The 19,645-nt window shown below is 32.8% G+C and overlaps 1 protein-coding gene and 1 long non-coding RNA gene across 2 annotated transcripts in view; one reads left to right on the forward strand and one right to left on the reverse strand.

Moving 5' to 3' along the window:
- The window catches only part of LOC135959680 (uncharacterized), a 34,206-nt gene that overhangs the window by 4,677 nt on the left and 9,884 nt on the right, over nt 1–19,645 (reverse strand). The window lies entirely within an intron of this gene.
- Gpo1 (glycerophosphate oxidase 1) lies at nt 21–18,260 on the forward strand. Its single transcript, XM_065511751.1, has 10 exons — nt 21–187; nt 14,988–15,097; nt 15,177–15,443; nt 15,566–15,678; nt 15,763–15,926; nt 15,996–16,691; nt 16,873–17,285; nt 17,358–17,546; nt 17,611–17,712; nt 17,791–18,260. The coding sequence occupies exons 2-10, from the start codon at nt 14,996–14,998 to the stop codon at nt 17,923–17,925; spliced, it is 2,181 nt and encodes a 726-aa protein (XP_065367823.1). The 5' UTR covers nt 21–187; nt 14,988–14,995; the 3' UTR covers nt 17,926–18,260.

Here is a 19,645-nt window from a genome sequence, read left to right on the forward strand (position 1 = left end):
CTACTGGGTGCCGCCATTGGCGCTCTTATCAAACACACAAGAGGAGGCTATGGTGGTTGTAGCAAAATTTCACAGTTGCAGTTGCACAATTCACGCCAATTCAGTATGTCTAGCTGAATAACTTACAAACGATATAAAAAACAAAACAAACAAAAAAATAAAAATATATAAATAAAAAACGAAAAAGGTGATTTAACTAAATCATAAAACTAAAGACAATACGATATTGCATTTAATACACTTTATCTTATCTTCTAAAGAGGTTACACTAATTATTTTGTATTTATAGAGACATTAGTTGGCAAAAAATTAACAGAACTTTAACAAATAACATCCTTTTTTTAAGGAAAATCAATAGTTAAAAAATTTAAAAATTATTTCTTAACGGTAAGCGTGGAAAAAATAATAATTTTGAAGAAAAATTGTGAAAAAAAACAATTTGATTTAAATAAAAAAATGTGTTGTGTAATCATTACATGATTTTAAAAAACAAATATAGAAAATTAAAGCAAATAATCAAAAGTGTTAAACAAAAAACAAAAAAAAAACAAATCATTTTATAAAATGTTTATCTTTTATTCGTGAGTTTTTTCATGGATTTTTTAGATACTCAAATTATATTGGACAAAAAAAAAAGATAAATAAAAAAAACACACAAAAACAAATGTGCGTTTAACACATTCGCACAGACACAATAATGTTTCAGTTCAAAAGAGTGCCAACATTATATTATATAGAATATGTATAGTGTTTTTTAATGCTGAATTTCCTATTTTTTTATTAGAATAAAAAAAAGCTATTTTTATGCTGTGCTTTTTTCAAAATTACAGGGTGTTAAGCACAATTGTCATAAGACATTTTTCCTTTTATCAATTTTTTATGATATTTTGAATCAAATGAAAACTTTTTTCACATTTTCCTCCATATTTGTAGTGAAATTTGTTTGTATTCCAAAGGTTTATAAAACAAATTATTTATGGAAATTTTGCTTTCTAATAAAATAAAATTTCTTTCTGGGGAATGCAACAGAAAATTAGTTGGAAAGGAAGTTCTCCACCAAAACCGAAATGTTTTAATATAAACAAGTGAGAGAGCTATATTCGGCTGTGCCGAATCTTATATACCCTTCACCAAATTAAACTTTCAAATAAAAATTTAAAATATTTTGAAAAAAAATTAATTTTAATTTTTTTTTCAAAAATTAAAAAAAAAATTTATATTTATTTCTGTAATTTTTTTGTTACAACTTCCTTTTTTAATATAAATTTTTTTTTAATTTATTAGTGAGAAAAATTTAATTATAAAAAATGTTTGTTTGGTTAAAAATAATTGTTCCCGATTTTGACCCATTGTAGGTCCGACTTACTATGGCGTTATATACAAAGGTTGCAAAGGTCTTTGAAATATCTATCATTATATATCCATATTGTCAATATTAATGACTTAGTAATCCAGATATATATCAAAAATAGGTCAAAAATCGAGGTTGTCCTAGTTTCTTTCTTATAACTCAGCCATTTATGGACCGATTTTCCCGATTTTAAATACGGACAGACGGACATGGTTATATCGACACCGCTATCTGTAACAATCCAGAATATATAACAATAGAAATAACAGTAGAAATTACAAACGGAATGACAAACTAAGATAATAATTATCTTCTACCGGTCGAAATCTATTTCAAATTTCACATTTAATAGTTTCTTTCGGAACATGCTAAACAAAAATATTATTTTATCAACAAAACTTTGGGAAAAGTTTAAAAATTAAGTTCATAGGTTTTTGGCAAAATTTAAAAATTTTCGAATTTGAGAATTATTTTGAGAAATTTTCATCACTAGCGAAATGAAATAAGTATAAGAAATCTTCACTATATTATTTATAAATTTATTGGCAATAAAAATTTATTTACAAAACACATCCAATAAAACATAGATGCTAAGAGGTGAGAATGTATTAGTAAAAAAAACTATAAAAACTTGAGTGATTTTATTCAAATACAGTAAAAAACAATGGAAACCTATTGAGGAAAGTTGTCGACATTTTAACTAGTACAATTGTCGATAGAGAAAGCGTGTTGTCATAGAGACATATGGTTCTAGGCAGACTACAGGGAATAAACAAGAATTACAAATGCGACAAATTATCTTCCACAGACTAGGCGACACAATTCATCAGCTTATGATTGATTGAAAGAACTTTTGCATAAAGTTTTCTGAAAATGTACATGACAAATTATTGTGTTATTGATTTTAGCATATACTCTTTTTTTTTTTTTTCTTTTTTGATGGTACATATTAATTTAGTCCTGATAAATGCTGAAATATGTATGGTTTTCAAATCTCTGATAAAAATCGATACAGATAACTTTTATAAATACCAATATCATACTGCCAAGATCGGAAATTATTCCCGTATAAAGTCCACAAACAATATTCATTAAAATTGTAAAATTGTGGACATGCTTGATATCGCATAAAGCATACAATATATCGTGAAACCTTGTTTCGAAATCAGGAAGAATTGTCTAACGGATTTGGGTTAATGAATTCTGGCTCAAGTCTATTATTTATTTGTGATAATTCAAAAAAGTTCAGTCCAAATCAGGGTTTCATACACAAGAAAGTCAACTTTGACAATATATATTCCAAGAATTAACCACCTTCTAAGTTTTCCAAAAACTTTAGGGGCTCTTCTATAATTTTCTTAAAAATTGCATGTATTTATCTAAGGCTTAGATACATATGTTTAGAAATCGTCAATAACTACAACAATCTGTGATACACACACTATATTATCTCCATATTTGTTTAATTACCCTGTATATTTTATTTCAAAAAACTATTCAGTTGTTTTCTATTACAATTGTTGCATCACACAATATTTAGTTTTAGTAGTGTTTCGATGTAACACAGCACTCTCCACCCTCCCTCTCCTATTATCTGTCATTATAATGCACTTCTATTGGAATAATTCCAATGCAAAAAAAAAAACAACAACAACAAAAATGAAATAATACCGAAAAACACCCTAACATTTATACACAGCTATATAATAGAATTTAGAGAGAAACCCATAGAACAGATGAGAGGAGAAATGTTTTGTATATACATACATATATCCATTAATAACCGTGTATAAATGTCGTTCGTCTCTTTGTTAATTTTAAATGTATTTCAGCAAAAATAAAAGTATTTTGAGAGAATTTACGCATTCCTCAGTTTTAGTGTATAAAAAACAATTGTAGAAGTAGCTTTTTTTTAGCTTCCCATAGATACTTTAATTCAATGTAAAATAAATATACAAATTTACAATAACAAAAAAGGTGTAAAAAGTTAGTTAATCAAGAAAATATTTAAAAAAAAGAAATTATTTATTTCGATAAGTTTTTACTTAAATAAATAATTGTAAGTAAAGGTTGTTAATAGAAATGTATGCATATAAATGTTAGTTTAATTATAAAAGCAGTGAAATCAGTGTATTTGTTATGGCTATTATTATGTTATAAGTTGTTTCATTCTGATGTTTGTTAATTAGAAGTTCATTTTACTCATTAAAATCGAAATTCCTGGTTTGAAAGATTCATGTCATTTGTTCGATGACTCAATATTATTTATATTCAACAGATTTCTAGTGTTTTTTTCTTTTTCGAAATGCTGCTATTCTTGTTTGTGGTTATTTGTTTGCTAAACAAAATGTGCGAGTTTTAGTTATATGTTTTATAAATAAATATAAACCAATTCCACAAGATACATATGGATGTAGTTAATTACAAATTATATGGCTGCTTCAAGAGCATAACAAAGTTTGTAACATTTTTTTGTTTGTGATTACCAGGGAAACCAAAATATGCAAATGCATGTTTTTTCTGGTGAGTCTAATGAGCACATGGATAAGATATTTACACGTTTCAGAACTATTTAAGAATTTTGGCATCGATTTGTTAGTGCATATTTTTGCATATTTTACCCTTAAATACATATTTTTGCATATATTTGTTTTAAGAGCATATTTATGTCATATTTTGCGTTTTTAGAGCATATTTTACTGTTTAATAGCATATTTTGAGTTTATCAAAAACAAATTTTGTCTTACTTATTTTTCGCTGTTGTGTTACAGGTTTTTACAGGTTTTTGGCTTTTCACCAAAAAAAAATTTAAAAAACAAAAAATTTTTTTTTTAAAATTTAAAATAACAATTGGAAAAAAATTTTTATCCAAAAAATGAAAAAACTGAAAAAAAATTTTGTTCACCTAAAAATATTTAAATTTTTTATTTTGAAGTATAATTAGGTGAATGGTATATAAGATTCGGCACAGCCGAATATAGCTCTTGTCGGGGGTAGAATGTGGAAAATATTTTTTGCCAAAAAAAAGAAAAAACACTGGGTTTAGCGGGGGTAACAAATTATATTTATTTTTGTGTTTTATACCAACCTTTCTTAACGAGATGAAAGTGTTAACTAAACCTATGTTACATTTCATGTTCTCAAAAGGAGTAGAGATAGATAATTAAAATTATAAATAACGAGTAAGCTCAGTTGTAAATCTTTCTCCACACACTGAGGGATATTAAAATAAAGGCATTATAAATTCTACGTAAACATCCCGGCCCCCTTGCTATATGGCAACATGAGGCAACCGGAAACTTCTTATAATTCAGTTTTTTTTTTTTTTTTTTTATAATTCAGAAAAAAGGTTACATGAGTAGCTATAAAAATTTTTGAGTACAAATAAATGATTGAGGTATTATTTAAATAACAATTTCAGTGAAAAAATTCAGTTTTGATAGAGGTAAAAATATAACATACAACAAAATGCAGAAGTATAAAAAATAAAAGAAAACAGCATCCCTTTACACCCCGAATTTGCCAATGATTATCCAGCCTAGAACAGTGTCTTGGGCCATTGGGGATCCCACCGATTCTGGCTGAATACTAGGTTTTATGAGGCGCGGATAAACATCAGCGCCAAGAACGATGTTAATATCAATATTTTTACAGAAACTAGGATCTGCCAGACGTAGATTGGTATATAGCGAGACAACTCTTTCGTCAATGTTTTCCTTTGGTTGTTTGCGTGGTAAGTTTTTATCTACCCTTGCAGTAATACCAAATATAGGGGCATCATCAAAGCGTGGTCTTATTTCAATTTTACACCATCGATCTTCGCCAATTATCTCCACAGACATTTTGTAGCGTTCTACTAAAAATTCAGCTATAGAGCTTGTCTCAACACATGGATTAAGAATTCCTCTAACATTGCCCCAATCTTCTCCAAGTTGAATTTTCACAGTGACGGTAGGTAGGAGAGTAACAGTGCAAAGACTGGAGCAGGTTTGTGTTGACGAGGGTTGAGATGAATGTTTATTCTCACGCAGACGTTTATGACGGTGTAGTAATGTGTGGTGTCTACTTCCACATTGACGACAGCGATCGGTGTTTCGGCAGCGGTTAACCGAGTGAGAGTGTCCGAGACAATTTTCACAGTACCTGTGTCGTTTAACCATCTTTATTTTTTCCGTGACATTCATCCTTTTAAACTTGAGACATTTTCGAAGCGGGTGGTCTTTGTTGCATATGCGACAATCATAGGAATTTTGATAATGACGAGAATTGCGTACGTTACGAATGCTATTGCTCTCTTCTAGTGGTGATGGGCTTCTTCGATGATGACGTGGCATTGTATTGGCTGTAAATAGATATAAAAGGCATTATTAGTGTTGTTCAGGGTTGGGGAGTAAAACTAATTTGACAATAGGCCTTATTACGATGCCATTGGCAGTTCGAATTTCGGCGACTCTGACTCTGTTATCTTTACCCCGAATAACGTTTTCAATGCGACCAAGCCGCCACTGATTAGGAGTAAGATTATCTTTCCTTATAACGACAAGGTCGCCGATAGCGTAGTCACGCTGGGGGTATTTCCATTTAAAACGCTTGTGTAGCTCCTTGAGATACTCCTCTTTCCACCTTTGGGCAAAGTGGTGGTGTAGAATTTTCAATTTTTGCCAACGATTAACGTAGGTCAATGAATGGTTTGATAGGTCGGGTTCTGGGGGTGATAACAACGGGTTTCCAATTAGGAAATGACCGGGGGTAAGTGCACAGATATCGGCGGGGTTTTCGCTAATTGGGCTGAGTGGTCTAGAGTTCAGACATGCTTCGATTCGGGCTAGCATAGTAGAAAATTCTTCGAATGTGAAACTCTGATTACAAGAAACTCGTTTAAGGTGCACCTTAAAACTTTTCACACCTGCCTCCCAAAGGCCTCCCATATGAGGCGCACCTGGCGGGATGAAGTGCCATTCTAGTAAAGCAAAACTGTGTTTATCTAGCAACATCTTACGTAATAGTGATACGAACTGAGTCTTGTCAGTGTCCAGTATATGGGAAGCGCCGACAAAGGCAGTACCATTATCAGAATATATAGCACTTGGGGATCCCCGGCGAGAGAAAAATCGTGCAAATGCAGCTAAAAACGCCTGAGTGGAAATTTCACTCGTAGCCTCGAGATGAATTGCTTTTGTTGCAAAGCACACGAAAACCAAAACATATCCTTTCGTGACCTTGCAACCACGACCTGCATATGTTTTTATATCGAAGGGTCCAGCAAAGTCGACACCAGTGTTGGTAAATGGACGAGAAAGTGTAGTCCTCTCGGGGGGTAATGCAGCCATTATTTGCTGACTCTTCTGATGCTTTTGAATTACGCAAGTTCGACATTGTGATAGTATAGTTTTTATCAAAACTTTTAGTTTAATTACGTAGTAGTAGATTCGCATTAACCTATACAAGAGAGCATTTTGACCGTGAATCGAATATTTGTGCAGATATGTTAAAAACAGCCTGGTGTAGGATCCATGATAAGGCAATAGTATTGGAAACCTTTCATCGTAAGTTAAGGTAGGGGAGTTTGATAAACGGCCGTTAATTCTCATAATGCCGACGGAATCTAAAAAGGGATTAAGGGTTAAAATGTGACTTTTTCTGGGGATTTCAAGGCCTTGAGATAGTAAGCTATATTCATTTTCAAAGTATAACTTTTGGCAGGCAATTACCATACGTGATTTGGCATGTTCAAGTTCCGTTCGTGTGAATTCGTCAGTTGTGACTAGATTATGACGTAATCTTCTGTTGCATCTGTAATAAAAACGAAATATCCGACAAACTATACGCATTGCCTTGGGAAAATCTGAAAAATCTTTTAAAAAATCGGTATTATGAAGTTGAGTCACATGAACTCGAACAACTTTTGCTTCTTCTTCGGTAGAAAAACAAGACGCTGAAGATCTTGGCCATTGGTTTCGAGGAAGTCTGAGCCACGAAGGACCATGCCACCATAAATCATTAGTCATAAGTTGTGAAACAGTGAGTCCACGAGAAGCCAAATCGGCGGGATTACTTTTGGAATCAACATGAGACCAAGATTCTCTCCCCACCTTTTCGATGATGGAAGAAACCCTGTTTTCAACGAAGGTTTTCCACTTATTAGGGGGTTTTTGCAACCACGCCAAAACTATAGTTGAATCGGTCCACAGAAATAGATTATAATTTTTAAGATTGAGTTGAGATTGAATGGATTCAATCATGTTAGCCATCAATTCAGCACCACAAAGTTCTTTTCTGGGAAGAGAAACGAACTTTACAGGAGCGACTTTTGTTTTAGCGACTAGAAGATGAGAGGAAACATAACCTGAATTTTCTGCCCGTATGTACAAAGTTGCAGCATAGGCTTTCTCGGAAGCATCGCAGAAACCGTGCAACTCAATGGAAAAAGATGGATCAAAGTCAACGAATCGAGGAATTTTGATATGTTCTATACTTTCGTAGTCATCTAGAAATGTCTGCCACTGAAGTAAAGTTGCTTGTTTAATATCTTCATCCCAGTTAGTTTCATCCTTCCAAATTTGTTGCATTATCATTTTTGCTACTATTATTTTGGGGGCAAGCCAACCGGCGGGGTCAAATAGTTTGGCGATTTCGGACAAAACAGATCTTTTTGTGATTGAAGTTCGATCAGGAGAGTTCTTTAATTGAAAATAAAAATGATCTCTTCCTGCATTCCAACGCAAACCTAAAGTTTTTGTGGTGCTAGAGTCTGACAGTTTCAGGAACTCTGCATCTAAGAGATGATCGGGAGAAATACCTTTCAGTAAATAGTCATTGTTTGCAGTCCATTTGCGGAGAGAGAATCCAGCAGACTGAAGAACTTCAATAAGCTCATCTCTCGCCTTTAATGCAGCAGAGAGTGTATGAGCGCCGGTTAATACATCATCTACGTACATATTGTTGCGGAGAATATCTGAGACTGCAGGTTTTGTTTCTTCACATACTTTGGCTAATTCAATCAGGGTACGGATGGCCAGATATGGGGCACAGTTTACGCCAAATGTTACTGTATTTAGCTCAAAATCCAGTGGATGGTCTTGAGGCGAATTTCGGAAAATAATTCTCTGAAAACGAGTATGTGATGGATCCACTAGTATCTGACGATACATCTTCTCAATGTCTGCATTGAAAACGTATCTGAATAGCCTCCACCGCAACATTAGTATAGTTAAATCTGACTGTAATACAGGACCAGGATAGAGTATATCATTAAGACTATTACCGTTTGATGAGGGGCTAGAAGCATTAAATACTACACGTAACTTCGTGGTAGTACTGTCGGGTTTAAGAACTGCATGGTGGGGTAAGTAATAATTGTTGTTGGTATTCGATGGGGTTACATTGACCATTTGGTTTAGGGATGCGTATTCAGAAATGACACGATCATATTCCGCTTTCAGCGGGGGGTTTTTTATTAAACGAGATTCGCTTCTGATAAACTGGGATAAGGCAATGTGACGAGAGGAGCCAATGTTCATATTTTCAGGATATTCACGTCGAAATGGGAGCAAAACCACGAAGCGACCCTTCTCCGTTCGATACGTTGTGGACTTGTACACCTCTTCACAATGAAGATCTTCATCAGAAAGTCGACTCTTCTTTGGAACTTCCTCAAGTTCCCAGAATTTCTGTAGTTGGTTATTCAAAGCGATTCCATTAAAATAGGTTGATACAGAGGGAATGCGATTTCCTGTGACAAGTTTTCCCGTAACAATCCATCCGAAGACGGTATGTTGTGCGATCAAATTCCGATTGTTGTCCCATCGCAAACCATTTTTTATAATTTTGGGGTATACATCACATCCGAGTAGTATGTCAATTTCTGAGCATTTATGTAAATATGTATCTGCCATTTTCAAATCTGCAAATTCGCTATCCTTAAGGGCTGATAACGGATAATAAGGGAGTTGACCTGTGAGTTTTTTAACGACAAGTGCATCTGCATATGTTTCAAAGGAGCTATCAATGGGTGAACCGATTCGGATGTAGCACAGTTTAGTCGAGGTAGCAGTCAATGCATCATTCAGACCGTGAACTTCAGTTTGTGATTGTCGAGTTTTTAAAGAAAGCTTATTTTTAAGCTTCTTAGAAATAAATGTAGCTTCAGATGCTGAATCTATTAAGGCCCGAACGGTATATTTAAGATCATTTGAGTAAATGTCGATAAGAGCAGTTCCTAGTAAAATTGTGGAGTTCGAAGTGGACTGTATTTGTGTAGTATACGTTTGACGCATTTGGGCGGCAGCTTCAGCAGAAGTAGATGGATTGGTGTTTAAACACGATGCTTGAGGGGGGTTAACTACACGAGAATTTATAGGATTTGAATTTGGGGGTAAAGCCACGGTTCGAGTGGTTTCTGGGGGGTTAGAATTCTCAGTGCGATGAAGCAAAGTATGATGCTTTTGTTTGCATATTTGACAAACATATTGGCTTCTACACTTCTTAAATTCGTGTGAAGTTCCTAGACAATTTGTACATCGCTTTTGTTTCTTAACGATTGAAAAACGTTCCTCAACGGACATTCCGAGAAAATTAGGACAGAGTCTAAGAGGGTGTACATCAGTACATATTGAACATTTCCCTTTGTTATCGATAGAAACACTGGTGCGATAACTTTTTAGTTTTTTCTGGTCTGACGAATTATGATTTTTCGAATTAGAACTTTTGTAATTATTGGAATTATTAGGACTAGCAAAAGTAGAACGTATATCAGCCACAGACTCTAGCGTTTGGAATCGAGATGTCAAAAAACTATCCATTTGCTGCCACGTTGGCAACTCTGTGCTGTTCGGTAGCGATTGTTCCCATAAATTGAGAGTGATTTCTGGTAGACATGTTGAGCAAATATATATAAAAATGATGTCCCAATTTCCTGTATCAATTTGGAGAAGGGTAAGATTCTTAACACAATCATTGATTGTACGTTGTATACGCCTTATATTGCTGCCGGTTTCCTTAGAAATGGGGGATATATTAAAAAGTGTTTTTAGCTGAGCATTGATTAGTATCCGTTTATTTTCGTATCGATTGACTAAATTTTGCCAAGCCATGTCAAAACCGTCATTAGTTATAGGGCAAGTCTTAAGTAAGTCACGAGCCTCTCCCTGGGTCTTCTTTATTAAGTGACACATCTTCTCCACTTTAGATAATCGAGTGCTATTTCGGTATAACGCCGTGAACATGTCACGAAACGTTGGCCATGATTGGTAATCTCCATGAAATACCTCAGTGTCACAGGGAGGCAAAGAAATATTAGGCGTAGCATCAACAGGAGAAATGGTAAGGGGGTTTGGAGTAGTAATGGGACTAGCTTTCTGACAAAGGCCATCTAGAAGTTCGTTCGATTTTGACAAAACCTTGACATGTGCTTCGAATGTTGAATAGAAACGAGATTTTAAAGTTTCAACCTGAACTTCTTCCTCTAATTCATTAAATTTATTTAAAATGTCATCATAACATGTCCTAAAATCAGACCAGAGACGGACAATCTCATCCTTTTGAACCTCCAAAGTGTGAACGGAATGAAGATCAGCAGGAAGTCTTTCAAAATAGGCTTGAAATTCTACGACGCGGTCAGAAGCGCGAATAAATGAGTCTAGTATAGACATGGCGAAATCACAGAAATTGAGTAAAAACGAAAGATTTTATAACCTACTAATAATTTAATAGTGATTAATTACAAAACGGGATGTAAAAACTTATATCCGTATTTGGGTGAAAATAAAGCAACAAAATGCAATTAAAAACGATATGTGATTGGTTAGGGATTGGAATAGGAATAAACCAAAAAAACAAAACAAATTTATATATGTATATAATTATTTTTTATAATTTTTGAGTAAGTTTTATATTTTCATTTCAATTCGATTTCCTTTATATTAAATTTAACTAAATTAATATTTTTGAATTTAATTTTTTAATTAAAACATTTTTTTTTTTTTTATTAGCATGTATTTTTATTTTTGTTTCTTTTAAAAATTGGTTTTATTTCATTTAAATGGTTTTGAAAGATGTTCGTGTATCAAAAAACTATTTAAGAAAAATTGTTCGTTGGTATATCAGTGCAGTAAGAGATATAACATTATTTATAAAATTATTTAGATATTCACTTGTAACAGATACAAATATGTATGTATGTAAATAAAGATTGTTTTGTTTTTCTTTTCCTTTTGTTTTATGTACAGATTCTTGTTGTATGAGGTTTGAACATACATATATTCTTGTTAAAACTGCTCTCTGTTTATACTAGCTTACAACCTCAAGTTGGGTTTGGTATGAACTGAGCGTAGTAAAATACGGCTCTCTTATATATGTTCGCTTGTACAACTTTTGGTTGGGCACTGTTTGAAGTTAAAGCTTTTTGATATTATTATTTTTTATTATATGTTGTTTACATTTACAACTTTAGGTTGCGAACGATCACTGTTACAAATCTAGAAGTATTTGTATAGACACAATTGATATTATATTTACAGACTTATGTTAGCAGATATTTCTATGTTTTTAATCCGAAGAATTTAATTTTTGTTTTTTGTGGAAATCGTTTGAGTTTAAGGGGGATATTTTGTTCGCAAGCAAAATAATAACTGTATAAGTAAATTTGTTTTTGCACTTTATATCATAATATTTTGTTAGCACTTTGTAAATTATTGATTAACACTTACTTTAATGTAGAGTTAAAGGTGATATTTGTTTTATAATACCAAAGGTGTATATCTTCAGCAATCCAATATTCATAAAACAAATTGGGGGGTTTATTCTGTGAATTTCCACGGGGTTAATTTTATCAATATTCCACTCTGAAATTAAAATATTTGTCTAAAATATTTTCACTTTCCAATCCGGTTCGATTGGACCAAAATGTCGGGGGTAGAATGTGGAAAATATTTTTTGCCAAAAAAAAGAAAAAACACTGGGTTTAGCGGGGGTAACAAATTATATTTATTTTTGTGTTTTATACCAACCTTTCTTAACGAGATGAAAGTGTTAACTAAACCTATGTTACATTTCATGTTCTCAAAAGGAGTAGAGATAGATAATTAAAATTATAAATAACGAGTAAGCTCAGTTGTAAATCTTTCTCCACACACTGAGGGATATTAAAATAAAGGCATTATAAATTCTACGTAAACAGCTCTCTTACTTGTTTTAATATAAAATAAGCACTATTTTAATAATAGCTCCATCTAAATATCAAATTTTAGTTCTAATTCAAACTTAACCGTTCTAAGTGTTAAAGAAATATTGTCTTTTAAATTTGCTCCTGTAACATCAGTTGATGTCGAAAGAACATTTTCTATGTATAAAAATGTTTTCAGATCCAATAGACAACGATTTTTATTTGAAAATTTAAGTAAATTTTTTTTGGTTAAAAATTATGTAAAAGTTTGTTTTTTTAAGAGCATATTTTTTAAATTTTAAGAGCATATTTTAAAGTTTTTACTGCATATTTAAAGCGCCTAAAACACTTTTTTTAGAGCATATTTCCGGTTTCCCTGGTGATTACTATAACAAATAAAATTAAACAATAAATAACATGATTATATTCAAAGTGATGATCAAATACAATTCAAATTTAAACAATTTAAGTAAATATAAAATAAGTGGATAAACTATACATATGTATGTATGTACACCACAATAGAAACAACATTTTATAACTAATTTTTAGTCCCACAGATTTATAATCGTTTGGTAATTTATTTTACCTCTTTGTAATTTATTCTAAAGACGCATATTTTATTTGATTTCAATAGACGTAATCCTGACAGAATATAGTCATATAGTCAGGCACCGGTATAAAGGTCAACCATTTGGAGGGAAAAAAAAGTTAAATCTATTTTACATTGTCCTTTTTTTATTAAAACTTTTCGGTGGGAATGGGAGGAATTTCCTATTTTTCATCCTCGCCTGGATCCGCGCCTACATATACTATAGTATTTATTAATGTACATCCGTACATTATCTGAGAACTTTTAAAAATTGATTTTTATAATGAAATTTTGGGTAAAAAGAGAAAATAAATTGATGAATTATAGTTATCCCTAAGTACTAGGGTTCCTAATAGGAACAATTTTAGCGGGAATATTTTTTTCAAAATCGCGGGAATATTTTTTTTCAAAATCGCGGGAAATTTATGTCGACAAATTTCGGAAATTTTCTTTTTAAAGTTACAGTATTATTTCTGTGCAGATAAAACAGATTCGTAGTGATTTGTTGCAAATTGCATGATTCGATTATACGAGTATTCATAGATTTTTTCGATACTAACAACAAAAAATCATTTGACAAAGAAAAACACTAAGTAAATGAGCAGAAACAATTTTTTTTAAATTTCAATAATTTATATTCGTGATCGATTTTCGGAAGTGGGCCTATATGGGAGCTATGAGCAATTGTGGACCGATCGCCACTATTTTTGTTAAAATATATTTGGATTCCAAAACTTTTAATAGATTTATACTCATTAAAGTGATTTTAGGAAGTGGGCCTTATATGGGAGCTATGACACAATTATGGACCTATCGCCATGAAATTAGGTCGTGTGATTTATGTCTATATTAAGTAAGTGGGCCTTATAAGGCAGCCATGAGTGGCATTCCGTTTGTAATTTCTACATTTTCTGTAAGTTGAAATCAACCCGCTGGGTGGCTATTTAAAATCGAGAAAATCAGTTCTCAAATGGCTAAAATATAAGGTTGGGTGGCTATTTAAAATCGAGAAAATCAGCCCTCAAAAGGCTAAAATATAAGGAAAAAAAAAACAGGACAACCTCGATTTTTGGCCTATTTTTTTTATCTATATCTGGTTTACTAAGTCATTAATATGGACAATATGGATATCTAATGACGTAGATAAGGCCATAGTAAGTTGGACATACAATGGGTCAAAATCGGGAAAAATATTTTTTAAACCGAATTTATTATTTTTCCCAAAAATTTGTTTTGTTATACATTTTTTTTCACTAATAATTAAAAAAAAAATTTTTGGAAAAAAAATTTTAAATTTTATTTACCTAAAAATATTTAAAATTTTTATTTTAAAGTATAATTTGGTGAAGGGTATATAAGAGCTCACTTGTTTTTAATTAAATTGTCCAAAGAGGCTATAAAGTATTTCAAATATTTTATCTTAAATCAACCAAATCCGACATGAGCTTCATAAGATACGAATATTTACAGATACACAAACCTCAATTTGTTTTCGAAATTTAAAAGAATAAAAATGGAAATGTTCAAAGGACCCCGAAGAGTATGTGTTTACCGAATATGATAAAAATCGGAAGAACCAAAATCAAAAACCTATGTTTTTTCTGTGTTCTTTGATATGTGTATGTACGATAGGGCTTAGTGGGAAGGACCTTGGGGGATGGAATTTGCTCTCCTTGCTCAAATTAGAGGTCTTTGTGAAAAGGTTTTTTTTTGCCGAAAAGGCTCATATTTTAGCAATTTCGGGAACTTTAATTTAGCTTTGTAAATTATTTGTCGATTTCAAAAATTTGGTTTACCCAGCAAAGATAAAATAAATTTACAAAAATTATTTCAAGGATTTTTGATTTGAAAAGGAAACTAATAAAAACCATATTTTTTTTTAGATTGAATTATGGCATCGACATTTTATAAAGTTGGCGTTACAACGCTAAGTGCTGCAATTGGTTCTGTATTGGCAACATGGAGCTTAGATCGTATGAATTCTACACACACGGTTAGTAAATGCTAAAAAACATTCGAACAGTATGCCGATATATATGATATACATATATTTTTTTTACAAATATTTTTAGGTCAGCGCTGAAATGAAGAGACCACCAAAGCGTAAGCGTACTTTGGTTTCACGTGCTGAGCAAATGAAGGCTTTACAAAGTGGCGAGGAGTATGATGTACTTATTATTGGCGGTGGTGCTACAGGTGCTGGTTGTGCTTTGGATTCAGTAACGAGAGGTTTAAAAACAGCCATGGTTGAACTGGATGATTTTGCCAGCGGTACATCGTCTAGATCGACTAAATTGATTCACGGTGGTGTACGCTATTTACAAAAGGCTATATTAGGCGTAAGTAAACGGACATTTGTTAATCGAACTCTCTCGAATGTTGACAGTGTAGAAGAAAATATGCTAAATTTTCATTTTGTAATCTAATCCGTTTATTTGTGTATTTTTGTTGCTTATTGTAGTTAGATTATGAACAATATCGTATGGTTAAGGAAGCCTTACAAGAAAGGGCCTCAATGCTAGAGGCAGCTCCTCATTTAGCTCATCCATTGCCTATTATGCTGCCCGTTTATCAGTAAAGTTTCTGCAATTGCTTAAATATCTAGAATAATGTGTTTAACAATATATATTTTCTGCTGTCTTTTCATGATTCCAATAGATGGTGGCAAGTACCGTACTACTGGGTAGGCATTAAATGTTACGATTTAGTAGCTGGTGATCGTAATGTCAAGAGTTCATATTTGCTGTCGAAAGCAGAAGCTTTGGAACTATTTCCAATGTTGAAAAAAGACAAACTTTGTGGTGCCCTCGTTTATTATGATGGTAAGTAATCGCACATACATTATTGGAAATAAATATGTAATACTTAACAATTGTTAATTTGGTTTCCAGGTCAACAAGATGATGCTCGTATGTGTTTGGCTGTAGCTTTGACTGCGGCTCGCCATGGTGCCACGGTTTGTAACCATGTTGAAGTATTGCAACTGTTAAAGAAAGACGATGGTAGCGGCAAGCAAGTCTTGTGCGGTGCTAAAGTAAAGGATCATATTTCCGGCAAGGAATTTACCGTCAAGGCGAAATGTATTATTAATGCCACCGGTCCTTTCACGGACTCTATACGCAAAATGGATGATCCCACCGTCAAGACCATTTGTTGCCCCAGTTCGGGTGTACACATTGTACTGCCAGGTTATTACAGTCCCGACCAGATGGGTCTCTTGGATCCCTCGACCTCGGATGGTCGTGTTATTTTCTTCTTGCCCTGGCAAAGGCAGACAATTGCTGGCACCACAGATTTGCCATGCGAAATAACACACAACCCTAAGCCCACTGAAGACGAAATTCAATTCATTTTGAATGAAATCAAAAACTACCTCAATGCTGATGTTGAGGTAAGACGTGGAGACGTTCTATCGGCCTGGAGTGGTATACGTCCGCTCGTCTCCGATCCAAACAAGGAAGATACACAATCATTGGCTCGTAATCACATTGTTCACGTTAGTCCTTCCAATTTAATAACAATCGCTGGCGGAAAGTGGACAACATACAGGGCTATGGCCGAGCATACTCTTGATGCCGCTATCAAAGGTGCGTAAACGAATTTAGCATTTAACAAAGAAAGAATGTACCTATTATGTGATTTCAAAATGTTTGCGATCAGTTTTGAGTTGGTCATGCCATTTTATATAGTCGCCTTAAATTAGAAGAAAAGATATTTTAATTAAATTTGTATTGGATGCAATGAATGACTGATATTTTTTTCTCGCAGCTTGTAATTTGAAACCGGAGCGTAACGAAGCGGTAACATCGTTGCTGAAGATTGAGGGTGGTCAAGGCTGGACACCTACCATGTATATACGTTTGGTACAAGATTTTGGTTTGGAATGCGAAGTCGCCCAACACTTGGCCAAATCATATGGTGATCGTGCTTTTGCCGTTGCCAAAATGGCTTCCTTAACTGGCAAACGTTGGCCGATAATCGGCAATCGCATTCATCCAGAATTTCCTTACATTGATGCCGAAATTCGCTATGGCGTTAGAGAATATGCCTGCAATGCTGTCGATATGATTGCACGTCGTTTACGTTTGGCTTTCCTCAATGTACAAGCTGCCCAGGAAGCTTTGCCCGTTATTATCGATATTATGGGTGAGGAATTGAAATGGTCCAAAGATGAAAAAGAGGTATTTATAGAAACAAAAACAATAATAATCGAAAATAAACACTAATTTAAACTTCAAATATTTCGAACGCAGAAACAACTAAAATCAGCAAACGAGTTCTTAGCTAATGAAATGGGTCACATGGTTAATCGTGCTTCTAAGGAGAGAATTCCCATTAAATTGTCAAAGGATGAAATCCAAACATACATCAAACGTTTCCAACTTATTGACAAAGACAAGAAGGGTTATGTTTCCATTAATGACATACGCAGAGCCCTTAAGGTAAATGATATATTTTTGAATAAATTCCTTTATATTTTTACTGATAACACATAACTCTCAACAGAGCTTTGGTGATGGTGATATTTCCGGAGAACAATTGCATGAAATCTTAAAGGAAATCGATACAAACATGAACGGTCAAGTTGAACTTGATGAATATTTACAGGTAATCATCTATTTATTCATTTAATTAAAATCTATATTTCAAATATTACTGAGTGGTTAAATAAAATAACATTTTCAGATGATGTCTGCCATTAAGACTGGCGATGTTGCCTATTCCCGTTTCGCTCGTATGGCTGAATTGGAAGAACAAAAGCACGAAGCTGCTCAACTTAAACAAAAAATTAGTGTAGATCGCTCTGGTGGTGGTTTATAAATATTTCAAATTTCTTCTCATTTTCCAAATCTTTTCATCATTTGTAGTTAGATCAAACAACTTAACATTTACTTAAATGATATCAACAATTTTTTTTATTTTATATTTTACCTCCCATTATAGTTTAATTCTTCCAAATAACCATATTTTTTTAATCATTATGCTGTTACAGTTAACCCTTTCTAAATTTATTTAAAGAACAAACAATTACTGAAACAAAAATCAAACGAACATATTAAGTCACACTTTTAAGATTATTAAGAACAAGACAGACACTTATAACGAAATAATTTATTAATAAAAAATTTAAAATAAACGGTATAAATTATTAAAAACTTTTCTTTTTTATTTGTTCAAACAAATTTAGACAAAATTTTGATACTGTAACCTGCAGATGTTTATGTAACACTAAACAATTAATTGAGAAACTTGCCTGTAACTCCATTTAGAATTGTTTATATTATTGTAAAAACAATACCTGCAAACAAAATTATATCGTCTCTAAAGTGTAGAAAAAACAATCAAATTTTTCTCAAAGCTAAAAAAAAACGTTTATTTAGCATTTAGATTTTTCGCTTGTTTATATACCCTTCACCACGAATGTCAAAGTTATATATAAATATATTTATGTTGTTCCTTTTGTAATTGTGGAGTCGATATAGCCATGTCCGTATGTATCTTGAAAACAACTTTCCGTATCCCACAAATAACTTACATACATGATTCATACATCTATATATCTGCTATAGACCCGGTTCGGTTGCTATTAAAATCGAGAAAAACGGCCCACAAATGCCTGAGAAAAAATAAGAAAAAACCAGGACAACTTCGATTTTTTTACATATTTTTGATCTGGATTACTAAATCATTAATATAGACAATATTTGGAGATATTTCAACAACATAGTTGGACCTACAAAGGGTCAAAATCGGGAAAATTTGTATTAATCCGAATTATTTATCACTAAAAAAATTTTTTCACTAAATTTTTTTCATTCAAAAATTTTAAAATTAAACAAATGTTTTTATAATAAATTAAAAATAAATATAGAAAAAAATTTTAATAAAAATTTAAAAAAAATTTTGAAAAACAATTTGGTGATGTCGTTAGCTGGTCTACGTAGAATGTTGCCGATCCAGTTCCACTTGCGTTTCTTCGTGTGGCAGTTGATTAGTTTCGGTATACAATCTGACATTCGGCCAGAAGATACGTATGATTCTGCGGATGCATTGGTTCACAAACACTTGCAGCTTTTGGATATCTCGCGGTGTAGCATTCCATGTTTCACAGACATACGGTAGGATTGACTTCACATTTATGTTGAATATTTTAAGCTTCACTCGACGAGAAAAAGTTCGAGTGCTCCAGACGGATTTCAGCACACCAAAGTCTTTGTTATAATGCTACCCAAGTATCTGAAGTCACCACCGTCCAGTTCAAGTGCGATGTTGCCTTGTTTCATTAAAACTTAATGTATTTGTTTTGCTAAAATTTATTTTCAAACGAGCTTCCTCTGTAATATTTGATAGTTTTTGCAGCTTGGTTGAAACTATCAGCCTAATCATGAATGAAAAATCCGCGGGAGTTTTTTCCCTTTTCCCATTCTTAACACTGAATTTGAATAGGAAAAATGAGAAAAGGGAAAAAAACTTCCGCGGATTTTGTATTCATGATTGGGCTGTATGTGTCATAATAATGCAGGATAAGTTACGTTAACAT

The sequence above is a fragment of the Calliphora vicina genome, chromosome 5 (assembly GCF_958450345.1).
Source record: "Calliphora vicina chromosome 5, idCalVici1.1, whole genome shotgun sequence".
NCBI lineage: Eukaryota > Metazoa > Arthropoda > Insecta > Diptera > Calliphoridae > Calliphora > Calliphora vicina.